We start from the raw sequence: 13,055 nt of genomic DNA on the forward strand, positions 1-13,055 counted from the left end.
TTGTTTTGATTAATTTTAGTCGGTGGGGATGAAGCGGGGCGTTTAGCAATGCTTGTGGTTTCTGTTGGAGGCGTTGGTGGTGGCTTGTTGGTGGATGTTGGTTTGTTTCCTTTGGTGATGTCTAAGTAAGTATGTTTCGGGATTCTCTGTGGTTCGTTTCATTGTATTTACGACGTGCTTCTCCCATTGAGCATTTAGCAGTTGTCTTTATTTTTAGGATTTCTTGGGTTTGTTTGAATCTAGGGCAATCTTTGTCTGATGATGCGTGGTTGTTGCCACAATTTGCGCATTGTTTGCGCGAACAGTCAGTTGGGGAGTGAGGTGGAAGGTTGCAGCCTTCACACGTGGCAGGATTAGTACACCGTGTTTTTGTGTGCCCCAAGAGCTGGCAGTTTTTGCAACGCATAGGGGTAGGGTAGTACGGTGTGACTTTAACTTTGTACCATGCTATATCAATGTCTTTGGGTAGGTGGTAAAGATCGAAAGATAATACAATTTTTCCAGTAGGAGTTGCTTTGCCTTCAAATGTGCGTGTGAATTTGTATACGTTTCTTACGCCTTGACTTTTTAATTCTTGTATGATTTCCTCGTCGCTTACAAAATTTAGGCAGGGCGCATAAATTACTCATTTTATTCTGTTTAGATTGTCTTGGTATTTGACTGTCACTGGGCATAGATTACCGAGTGTTTTCACTTTTAAAAACCGCTCAGCTACTCTTGAGTTACGTGTCAGTATAAGCAATGATCCGTCTTTGAGTTGCTTTACGTTTTCTATTTGAGTTGATATTGAGTCTATTGCTCTTTTTATTACGAATGGGCTTAGTTTTTGTAGTTCATTGTTGGCTGCTGTAATTGTTATGTATTTGGGTTGGTTAAGTGGTGTTTGTTTATGTGTAAGTGTGGGAAATGTGTAATCGGTGTCGTCAAATTGGCTTAGTATTGCGAATCTGTTTGTTGATNTATAGTCGTCAAATTGGCTTAGTATTGCGAATCTGTTTGTTGATTTGTCAGGTGGCTCTGGTTGTGTTGGCATTTTGTTGTTTGTTGGTATGTTGTAGCGGTTCCTTGTTTACAAAGTGGTTGTTATGCTGATGCTCCACTAAAGTGCACAAAAGCGAAATATGATAACGGGTTATTTGGTATTGTTATTACGCGAGCTAAGAACACTTGTATGAACACGTCCGAATAGTTTAAGAGTTAGTGGATGACTGCTTGTGTAGTTAATATAAATAAGATGGAGGAAAACTGGTGCTCCCACTCTATTAATACAATTTGTATTTCAACTTTAAAAACACCCAAATAATGCACAAGAAATATACTTTTGTTGTTTGTTTGAGGGTTATAATCTCTAAGCGCGGCCGAAGGCCGCCTACGCTGAAAGGTGTTCTCTGCAAAAGGTGTTCTGCCCCTTTTCTTTGGCAACTCAGAAAGGAGAATTCTACGTAGTGAGGATTATAATCTGTAAGCGCGGCCGAAGGCCTCCTACGCAGAAAGGTGTTCTCTGCAAAAGGTGTGCTGCCCCTTTTCTTTGGCAACACAGAAAGGAGAATTCTACGTTGTGAGGGTTATAATCCCTAAGCGCGGCCGAAGGCCGCCTACGAAAAAGGAGTTGGATGCACAAAAACTTTTTTAATAGAGTGGCAGCAGCAATTTAGTTCCATTTTATTTTTAATAGAGTGGCAACACTAGTTTTCCTCCATGTTATTTATATTTCGAAATTTCGCGAAGGTGTACATTTAAAACATCACAAATGTATAAAAACTAATGAATATGTGTTCAGTTGAGTTCATTTGCTTCATTTATTTGCGTCAAATTCATCAAAACATAGTGCGAAAAGTGCAAGTGTTTTTTGCGAATAACTCTTTAATTAATTAAAAATGTGAATTTCCGGTCTCGGATTATTGTTGTTCGCACTACAACGCGTCGATTGATACCCCTCTTGAATTTTTTCATCATTTTGGCCCACTTTCGCTAAAGTGCACTCTTAACTTCATTTTGTACTGGCAAAATTTTAGTCAGCAAAAATTATCCATCACGAAAACATATGACCACAAAACATATAGTTGCAATTTTTGTAAACAAACAAAATTGCATTTTTCGAGTTTTCGTATTTATAAGCTTTTTGGCTGCCTGCTATGTGACTTTATGATAGTGCCAACTAGTTTTTACTTCTAGAAATGTTCCTGGCGAACATTGAACGTTCACTTTCCTTTTTTGTTACATGGAGGCACCATGAATTTCATTTTGTTTACAAATAAAATATAAACAAAGTCAGCTTCTTCTTCCGGTTTTTGCAAGAGATGGCTAATTTCCTGTTCGTTTACTTTTTTGCTTTTTCTTCTCTTTGGGAGAGAATTTTCGCTTACGCTCTTGATTTTGATTGTTGGCTGGTTTAGCTAATTTTGTTATCGAACGCAACTTATATCAAGAATGGAAAATGTTCCAAACACGTGATGTGTGATTAATCCGTTTATTAATTTTAAACTTGGTTACAAAGTTATAGAGAAAATATCAAGAATTAAGGAATGTAAGAACCATGCAACCAGAGCACCAGACCTCGAGGGAATATCTTCCACGTTCTCAGTCGTGGCACTCTCTTCCATTTTTGATAAACCATTACAATTAAATAAAATAACCCTTTTTAATTTTAATATAAAAATCGAAGTAGAGAGTAGTTCGATGCATTGTAGTTGATGCGGTCGAAATGAGCTTGCTAGGAATTTGAAAGTCTAGCTCGTTTCCAATTTTTCTTTGGAAAGCATTATACTATTCAAATTGTTACAGCTCTCCCATCTCACTGGTGCAGGCGCCTTCATCAGGAATGACATCGGTAAGTGCTAGCATGTAATATTATGTCCCCACGAGCACTGCCAATTACGTAGTTCGTTTACACGACTCTGTTAATCTGTGTAATCAAAAGATTATGTTACGCCCCGCCTTGCGTACCTCTTACTCGATGGTGTCCCAAGTCAGCTCGCCAGTAGCGGCGCTTACGCTGGGGTACGCTGGTGTACACGTGAAGGGTCGGCTGCTGGAGTATAGCCCCAAAATCACTCCAGACCTCTATGCCGCGATGTCTGAATTTGGTATTCCCGCGAAACTAATACGGCTGTGTAAAATGACGTTGAGCAGTACCACCAGCTCCGTCAGAATAGGGAAGGACCTCTCCGAGCCGTTGTGATACCAAACGAGGTTGATGTTGGAGAAGATAATAAGAGCCGCAAAACTGAACCGCTCAGGCACAATACTTTAGAAGAGCGTACAATTGCTGGCGCATGCCGAAGACATCGATAATATCGGTAAAATCAAGGGCTACGTCTTCTCAGAATTGGATAGAGAAGCAAAGCGAATGGGTCTGGTGGTGAACGAGGACAAAACGAAGTATCGCCTGTCATCACACAAACAGTCAGAGCATACGCGTCCTGGCACCCACGTCACTGTTGACAGTTACAAGTTTGAAAAAGTAGACGACTTCGTTTATTTGGGAACCAGTATTAACTCCAATAATAATGTTAGCCTTAAAATCCAACGGAGAATCACTCTTGCCAACAAGTGCTACTTTGGGCTGAGTAGGCATTGAGAAGTAAAGTCCTCTCTCGTCGTACAAAGATCACACTCTATAAGTCACTCATCATGCCTGTGCTGGTGTATGGCGCGGAAGCATGGACAATGAAAGCATCTGATGAGGCGGCTCTTGGAGTTTTCGAGAGAAAGATTCTGCGAAAGATTTACGGACCTTTACGCGTTGGTGATGGCGAATATCGCAGACGATTTAACGATGAGCTNATGAGCTTATGAGCTTTACAACGATATGGATATGGAATGGACAGAAACGCTCCTGCTCTGAAAATATTCAACGCGGGCCGCGATGCTGGGAACAGAGGAAGAGGAAGGCCTCCTCTGCGTTGGAAAGACCAGGTGGAGAAGGACTTGGCTTCNGGCTCTTGGAGTTTTCGAGAGAAAGATTCTGCGAAAGATTTACCGACCTTTACGCGTTATGAGCTTATGAGCTTTACAACGATATGGATATGGAATGGACAGAAACGCTCCTGCTCTGAAAATATTCAACGCGGGCCGCGATGCTGGTAACAGAGGAAGACGAAGGCCTCCTTACGGAACCAGTAGCTATATCATTCAAAGTATACCGAATTTTTTTTATAAAACTCGGTGGGGATATTTATGAAGGTCTTCTTCAACTGAAGTTATCACTTTCACAATGCTGCTGATAATAGTATTTAAGTAATTTGTTGTTAAAATACCCCGACTACTATCACAAATTTTTAATTTAAAACCCCACTTTTCATTTATATAATGTTCGCATGCGTTTGTAATACTGTCATTTACATTCATTAATTAATTGATTAAGTAAAACGCGTATATTATTATTATTATTATTTCTTTATTTAGCATTAGCAATTTTTAAACTTTCAGGTACAATTTTACATATACAGTGACGAGCAAAACTGTAACATGGTGTAACACTTTTTATTTCAGCCGCCGCTTTCTTTCCAAGTTCTAACGATATTCATACTTTTGTTGTATATTCTTATTGGTACACCTGTACTTCCTAGCTCATAACGATTTGAAGTCAATCCAACATCAATAATAAAACCAGCAGACAAAAATGTAAATTAAGCAGGGATGGAAAGTAATCATTTTTTTAATTTAAATTAAAAAAATCAACATGTTGTAAGTGTCTGACAGCAATTTTATGTATACTCACATATCTGTCTTTGTATGTCCTACCGTAATTTACAATGATTTTTATTTTTTCGCTCAAGAATAATGATTACCCCTTGATTTTAAGTTTTTTATTCGAGAATAATGATTATCCTTCAATTTTTATTTTTTCACTCAAGAATATTGATTACCTTGCGACTTTTATTTTTTCACTCAAGAATAATACTCACATTATGAGTCTTATATTTTTGCTTGAGCATAAGGATTACTTTTGATTTTTATTTTTTTTTCGCTCAGGTATAATGATTATCTTGCGATTTTTATTCTTTCCACTTAAGAATAATGATTGACACCTGATTTTTATTTTCTTTCCCCCAACATAAAACTCAAAACCTTATACAACCAAGACCTTATGAGCTGTTGGCTTGTAATTTTATGAGAACACACTTTTTATCATAGGCTACCACCCAATGATAATGAAACGTTTGAAATTCTTCACTTATAGAAAGAAAATCGGCATCGAAGGGAAACAAGATCGTTTTCATGCCTTTTGCACACGTATATGTATGAATATCCTTAATACGAAAAAACACTAACTACTGATCGTTTAATTTTGATAGTTTTTATAAGCTTTTATTTAACTTCGTCATCCCGCGCAAATCGCGGAAATTTCCAATCGATTTTAAACTGACTTCCCGACAAGTTAGAAACTTGAAGTTTTCAGCATAGTTCCAGTCACGATGACAGTGCAATTTAAAATGTAAATGAATTCTCCATATGGTCCAGGGGTCTTGATTCAAAGGCGGTCAAAAAATAGTAAGATTTATGGCTAACAGAGCGCAATTTGCCAAAGAACCTAAAACCACTATAAAATTGTTAAAGCTGCCGGCGCGGCGGCGGTAGTGTAGCAAAGCTATTCCTAGTCTAGATATGAACCTGTTGTAGGCATCATATCAAGCAGATACAATTAAAAGACTCCAGATGTCGCCCCGCCAGAAGAAGTTAAATATTGCGCCTAAATATATGCCATGCTACAGCGGAAATGGACGACACGCCATTTCTTCAAATAAAATTAACTGCTGCTAGATGTACATATGTATGTTTATACAAAACGTAAGCAAATAACATTTTGCTTGCCAAGTCTTCTGTTCTCTTTCATTGCAAGTTGAATTATTTTAATATCTATTGCAAAATTTTGTACATAAAATAAAATAACACTTTTTAATATACAACGCTTTTATAAATGGACTAAAAATTATAAAATAATGTAAAAAAAATATTTTATAAACAAGCTTTTATTTAACCTGTACAATCAAAGGAGTAAAATGAAGTAGTGTAATAAAAGATTTTTTAGCAAGAAAATTTTGTCAAAACTGCACTAAAATTAATAAAATAAAATAAAATAAGTTAGGGTCTCTTTAAAGTTACTAAAAGCCATTTGGTGAAAGGAGTTATTCAAACTATAATGAAAATTACTAACAATTTGTACTAATTTACTTCGTTTTTAAAAAAGCTTGTCGGCGAATTCAGCGTACATGCATAATTGGTTAGNAATTAGTACAAATTGTTAGTAATTTTCATTAGAGTTTGAATAACTCCTTTCACTAAATGGCTTTTAGTGCAGTTTTAAAAAAAATTTCCTTGCTAAAAAATCTTTTGTTACACTACTTCATTTTATTCCTTTGATTGTACAGGTTAAATAAAAGCTTGTTTNAGCGCAATTTGCCAAAGAACCTAAAACCACTATAAAATTGTTAAAGCTGCCGGCGCGGCGGCGGTAGTGTAGCAAAGCTATTCCTAGTCTAGATATGAACCTGTTGTAGGCATCATATCAAGCAGATACAATTAAAAGACTCCAGATGTCGCCCCGCCAGAAGAAGTTAAATATTGCGCCTAAATATATGCCATGCTACAGCGGAAATGGACGACACGCCATTTCTTCAAATAAAATTAACTGCTGCTAGATGTACATATGTATGTTTATACAAAACGTAAGCAAATAACATTTTGCTTGCCAAGTCTTCTGTTCTCTTTCATTGCAAGTTGAATTATTTTAATATCTATTGCAAAATTTTGTACATAAAATAAAATAACACTTTTTAATATACAACGCTTTTATAAATGGACTAAAAATTATAAAATAATGTAAAAAAAATATTTTATAAACAAGCTTTTATTTAACCTGTACAATCAAAGGAGTAAAATGAAGTAGTGTAATAAAAGATTTTTTAGCAAGAAAATTTTGTCAAAACTGCACTAAAATGAATAAAATAAAATAAGATAAGTTAGGGTCTCTTTAAAGTTACTAAAAGCCATTTGGTGAAAGGAGTTATTCAAACTATAATGAAAATTACTAACAATTTGTACTAATTTACTTCGTTTTTAAAAAAGCTTGTCGGCGAATTCAGTGTACATGCATAATTGGTTAGGATGTATGTATATGTGTGTATGCAGATATTTAAATGCCGGTAAATTAGTACAAATTGTTAGTAATTTTCATTAGAGTTTGAATAACTCCTTTCACTAAATGGCTTTTAGTAAAGTTTTAAAAAAAATTTCCTTGCTAAAAAATCTTTTGTTACACTACTTCATTTTATTCCTTTGATTGTACAGGTTAAATAAAAGCTTGTTTATAAAAAATATTTTTTTTACATTATTTTTTCTTCTGTTAAATGTGTTGGATATCTACTCCACACAAAGTGTGCTCAAACACGCTTTGTATGTGAAAAATCGTACATGAGCGTAAAAAAATGCCAAAAATCAACGGTACGTCATAGCATCTTCAAACTTACACTTTGTTGTACTAAAATTAAACGGGCTTCAAAACTGCTTAAAAATAATAAAAAATGTTTCTAAAGAGGGTAGTTAAGAAGTGAAATGTTTTTATAAAAATTTAGAGAATTTTCTTTAACTTTGCGCGAAGTTTTGTACTCTAATTTTTGGAGCTTTGTTGGCTATAAAGAATAAGCGAAAAATAAAATATGTAATATATTTAGCAACTTTAATAGAAATTTTTAATTTAGCGATGGTCAAAGTGGAAAAAATTAAAATTAAAGAAGTATAAAATCGGGCGAACCTAAATTTTATATACCCGGCACAGGTATAAAATAAAGTCGTTTCAACTTTTTCTAAACTACCTTTGCATAATGAGCAGGGGTGTTTTTTCCATATTTCAAACGTTTTCGATAATATGCTGAGTTAAACTTAACTGAACTAAGTTTGATAGACATCGGTAAAGCGATTACCGCGATATACCTTTTAGTCATAAAGTGGGCGGCGCCACGCCCTATTCCTAAAATATTATAGCAGTCTCCTTTATTGTTAAGAGGTTGTTGTAAGTATTAACTTGGAGTAAATTAGCGTCCTCAGTTATTTAAATATCGGAGTTTTCGTATATTTAAAATCTACCGTTATATGCGGGTATAATTTTAGACTGATTTGAATAATTTTCAATGAATTTCTTTTCTGTACCAAGGTTAATAAGTGCACCGAGTTTGGTAGAAATTGATAAATCGGTTACCGAGATACACATTTGTGGTCATAAGTGGACGGCGCCACGCCCATTATCCAGAAATTTATATGAATCTAGTTTTCTTATAAGTGGCTATTGCAATCATGCATTTTAAGTGAATTAGCTTCAGTAGTTACTCATTTATCCAAGTTTCTGTGTTTCTGTAAATTACCGTTATGTGGAAAGTGGGCGTGGTTATTGCCCGATTTCAGAGATTTTCAACAGCTGGACCCTTAGTAAAGCTGGTACCGGGTTTGGTAAGGAAGGGTGAAGCGGCTACTCAGATACGGCATTTCATCACGGGGCGAGGTTACGCCCATTTTCCAAAACTTTCATAATAAATAAATATCATGGTGTCATGTATGTAGTCAGTCGCTCTGCAACAGTCGGCTCGATCCCTACCTTCAGCGCATGCCACTACCCAACGATTCAAGCGATTCTTAATACCTTTTACTTGTCATTATATTTACTCTCAAATACATAATATATAAGTACATACTTCCAATAGTAACCATTGTTTATGTGTATATACATTGCATATCACGCGTACATAAAACATGGTGTTTCCATTTCGAAGATACCGTTATATGTGAAGTGGACGAGGATACAGTCCGATTTCGCCCATTTTAAACACCAACCTACCTCGGATGGGCAACCTACATACCAAATTTCGTTGATATATCTCAATTTTTGATCGAGTTATCGTGTTTTCGGGCGGACGGACGGACGGACGGACGTACAGACAGACAGACATGGCTTGATCGACTTCACTTTTCATTCTGAGCATTTATGCATGTATACATTTGTCTATATCTGTCTCGATTCTTTTAGGCTGTTACAAATCACCGTTATGCGAACAAAGTTATAATACCCTTGCACACAAGTGCGTTCGGGTATAAAAATAGTGGTTTTTAAATTTTACCCGATGAAATAAGTCAAACAATATATTGTTATACAACATTTTAAAGTTATATACATAAATTCCTTTTTCAAACCTTGTTTGATTTTCCAAATTGGATGAAAAATATTTATTCAAGCTGTTATTAGATAAGTGCATAGTACGAAAATAACGGTTGTTTTAAATTAAATAAAAAGGGAGGTTTCAGGAACTATAGCAAACCTATTTTCATGTTGTAGTTGATCGTACCTACAACCTACATTAAGTTTTGTTTCGTGTATATTTCGTGATTCTTTTGTAGCACCGTGTTATTGGTTTCGAGCATTTATGACACTGCAAGCAATTTGATTTTGAAGTTAAACTCACACACACATTTCTTTTCCAATCTCAACGAAATATAATTACGAAAGTTAGAAAAAATAATAATATGTAGATATGACACATGCACACGGCATGAAAACGAACTTGTTTCATTTCCATACCAATTTTCCGCCTATAAGTTTATAATTTCAAACGTTTCGTTTTTATAGGAAGATAACACAAGATAAAAGGTATGCTCTTATAAAATTTCAAGTCAACAGCTCTTATGGTCTTGGTTGTATAAGGTTTTGAGTTTTATGTTTGGCGAAAGAAAATAAAAAACAGGTGTCAATCATTATTCTTGAGCGGTAAAAATAAAAATCGCAAGATAATCATTATACCTGAGCGAAAAAAATAAAAATCAAAAGTAATCATTACGCTCAAGCGAAAATATAAAACTCAGAAGCTGACATAATCATTATTCTCGACAAAACCATAGAAATTAAGAACTTATCATTATTATTGAGCAAAAAAATATAAATTATATAATAATAATTACATTCGAGCAAAAAAGTAAAAATCAATAAATACTTATTATTTGTGATTAAAAAAATAAAAATCGGATAATAATAATAAAATGTTGATTAATATTTTTTAACTTATAATGATTACCATCCCTGAAATTAAGGCAAGTGTTACAGTTTTGCACTTAAATACTTTTAATAACTTTTTGACAACTTTCAGGAAAAAAAGAATTATTAACACAATTTTCAGTACCCTTTTGCTTTTTTTAGTTCCTGGGTGCGATTTGGTATACCTTATTTGTATCTCTGTAAAAATTCTGGAGGTATATCCTCCCATAAACCCTTAGTTTGCTTTCACAGCTCATATACTCCATTGGACGGACTTGGATACTTAGTAAGCTGTGCTTTAAGTTGATTTCGCAAATTCTCGATAAGATTCATTTCCGCGGATTTTGCTTTTGTATCCAGTCTTTGCCAACATGCGCAGTGTGTTTTGGGTGATTTTTCAGCGGAAACCCATTTTTTCGACTACATCTTGCAAATTTTGTTGACATATGAACAGATAGTGTTCCTTACGCATAATGGGTACTAACGAACCAACAAAATTTTTGAAATACAACCTCAAACTATTATTGACCGACCACTGTGATTCACAGTTTGCCTTACATCATGCGCATGGGCTTACTTTGGGTGTTTGATCCAATACCATGCCCGGCCATCTGATTGAAAGCGATTAATTTAGTATTGTCAGACCAAATAACCTTCAATTGAAACTCAAACATTTTTTTATTGCATTCTGAAAGGCCTAACATATCCCAATAAGGAACGGTCCGGTTTCCGTGCGATGTAGCAAAATGCTGCCACTTTCGCACATGTATTTTGATCAAATTTGCTTTTTTCTTCTTTTATGATGCCTTTGCGCTCAACTTGGCAATTCTTCCCTTCGTTGTCTACATTTGCATTAAAGTTTAATGCCTTAAGCGCTTCTGTAATAGTGGCTGCATCGCTACTTGTTGCTAAGTTCACAAGATATCGGACGGTAATATTTTTTGGCAGACGTCCTTTGTGCTTGGGAACACTTTAGGCTATATTTTTTCACAGTCTTACAATTTTCAAGTAGCAAACTCCACAGGTTTTTTCCACTTTTCCTGCCGTTCCGCTTTTCCACAGTAAATCTATTATTTACATTTATGGTTCCTGATTAACCATATTATTAACTGGTGATCACTTCTTCAATAAATTATAATACAGAAAAAAGTCATCGGACTTCCAACTAAGTAAAAGATAACTGTAAAATGCAAAACTGAGAGTGAGTGCAAAACTGTAACATTCGCCTTAATTTACATTTTTGTCTGCTGGTTTTTTATTGTTGTTGTATTGACTTCAAATCGTTATGAGAGAGGGAGTAGGGGTGCACCCACAAGAATATACAACAAAAGGATGAAAGTCGTTAGAACTAGGAAATATAGCGGTGCCTGAAATAAAAAGTGTTAAACCATGTTACAGTTTTGCTCGTCACTGTACATAGTTTCAATACTATTTTATAGACTTATTGCGAATTAAAATATGGTTTCTTTAATGTAATCTATTATAAGTTTTCTAAATGCAATGATGTTTTTTCTCATTCTTTATATTACTAGGCAGTTCATTAAAAAGTTTCAGCCCTTTATACAATAAAATATTCTGTGCCTTATTAGATTTATAGAGATTAATTCTGAAATCATTCTTGTTTCTAAAGTCGTAGGGTTGTACATCCCCTACATATACGATCTGGTTCGTTAGGTACTTCGGTAACAAATTATATTTCATTTTAAATACAAAAAGTAAAACATTCATCACTGTTCTTTGGTTAATGTTAAGCCATTTTAAAGTTTCGAGCATATATGTGATCGGGGTCAGCCCATTACATAGTAAAATACGACGCATTCCTTTGTTTTGCAATTTCTGCATTCTGTTTTTCATCTCACTAGCTAGGGTCTAGTATGGTCGAACAATACTCGAAATGTGGTTAATCATAACATTGAATATCTATCTATTGTATAAATGTATCAATTGTGTTCGCGAACATTTGAAAAAGCTAACATTTCAGACTTGGATAATGAAATGAAGCGAAAAATTCAAATAGGAATAGCACGTTTTGTTGTAGATTCCTAGAAAAATAAGAGCTCTGGCTTAAAAACGACTTTGTTTTGGCGGAAGTTAATTGTGATAAGCAATCTGAACAGAATATGCTGGATGAGTTACCTTCCACTTCTAAGCGTGGAAGACCTACAAAAAGATTTGAAAATTGCGACGACAGAGCAAAACGTTACAAAGTACGTGATCTTCTTCAGTCACGATCTGATGCGGCTCATATGTCTAAACGTTCAAGTGGATTTCGTGTAGCAGCCAAACTAATGCAAAGTGAAAGCGAATCTCCCGAAATTGCAATGCAATACAAGAATTTACAAAAATACAAATCCAAACGAATGTACACAGGTGAAGAAGCACTTGCTTTGTATGTCGATGCCAAATTGTCGCGAAATAGCTATTTAGTTTTACGAAAACAGGCGATTGCAGCAGGACATAATTTATATCCCTCAAAACACGTTTTGCAAAGGGCTAAGCAAGAATGTTTTCCACGAGAAAGTGCCATAGATGTGAACGAAACTTATGCTTCTTTAAATGTGAAAGAGATTGTTCACCATACAACTCGACGACTACTCAAACGTTCCCACGACAGTCGGGTCTACGTAACCGGAACGACCCAGATTTATATCTGGTCAAGGACTGTCACTCCAGCAACACTCCCCAAAAAGTCTTTGGCGAATTTGTATGCTGCTACAACAACAACAACAACAACAACGACTACTCAAAGCACAACAATCAGTTTTTGATAGCTTTCAAAGCAACTCCAGCTCGCTTACGTTCATTTGAAAATGGGGTGGAGATGGTATTCAGGTCATAGTACCTATAAGCAAAGATTTACGGAAGAGGGAGGCTTGGATTCGTCTCTATTTTTGAAGCTCAGGAAGCGCGCAACAAGGACTGCAGGCGGTTCAGAGTGGCACATACCCGAAAATCTTCTAGAGTCAACACGAATAGGGATTTGCTTAACATGCTTTTGATAACGTCTGATCCGTTAATCAATACTACCGCGTAT

At 35.4% G+C, this 13,055-nt stretch overlaps 2 protein-coding genes across 3 annotated transcripts in view; one reads left to right on the plus strand and one right to left on the minus strand.

The window, feature by feature from the left end:
- Nucleotides 1-13,055, plus strand: part of cyst (rho guanine nucleotide exchange factor 18 cysts) — a 151,648-nt gene that overhangs the window by 18,590 nt on the left and 120,003 nt on the right. The window lies entirely within an intron of this gene.
- LOC108359450 (uncharacterized) lies at nucleotides 8-1,195 on the minus strand. Its single transcript, XM_017611330.1, has 2 exons — nucleotides 993-1,195; nucleotides 8-947 (listed from the first exon to the last, which is right to left on the minus strand). The coding sequence occupies exons 1-2, from the start codon at nucleotides 1,031-1,033 to the stop codon at nucleotides 626-628; spliced, it is 363 nt and encodes a 120-aa protein (XP_017466819.1). The 5' UTR covers nucleotides 1,034-1,195; the 3' UTR covers nucleotides 8-625.

Source organism: Rhagoletis zephyria, unplaced genomic scaffold, assembly GCF_001687245.7.
Source record: "Rhagoletis zephyria isolate East Lansing unplaced genomic scaffold, Rhagoletis_zephyria_1.1 Rzeph_scaffold_00394, whole genome shotgun sequence".
Taxonomy (NCBI): domain Eukaryota; kingdom Metazoa; phylum Arthropoda; class Insecta; order Diptera; family Tephritidae; genus Rhagoletis; species Rhagoletis zephyria.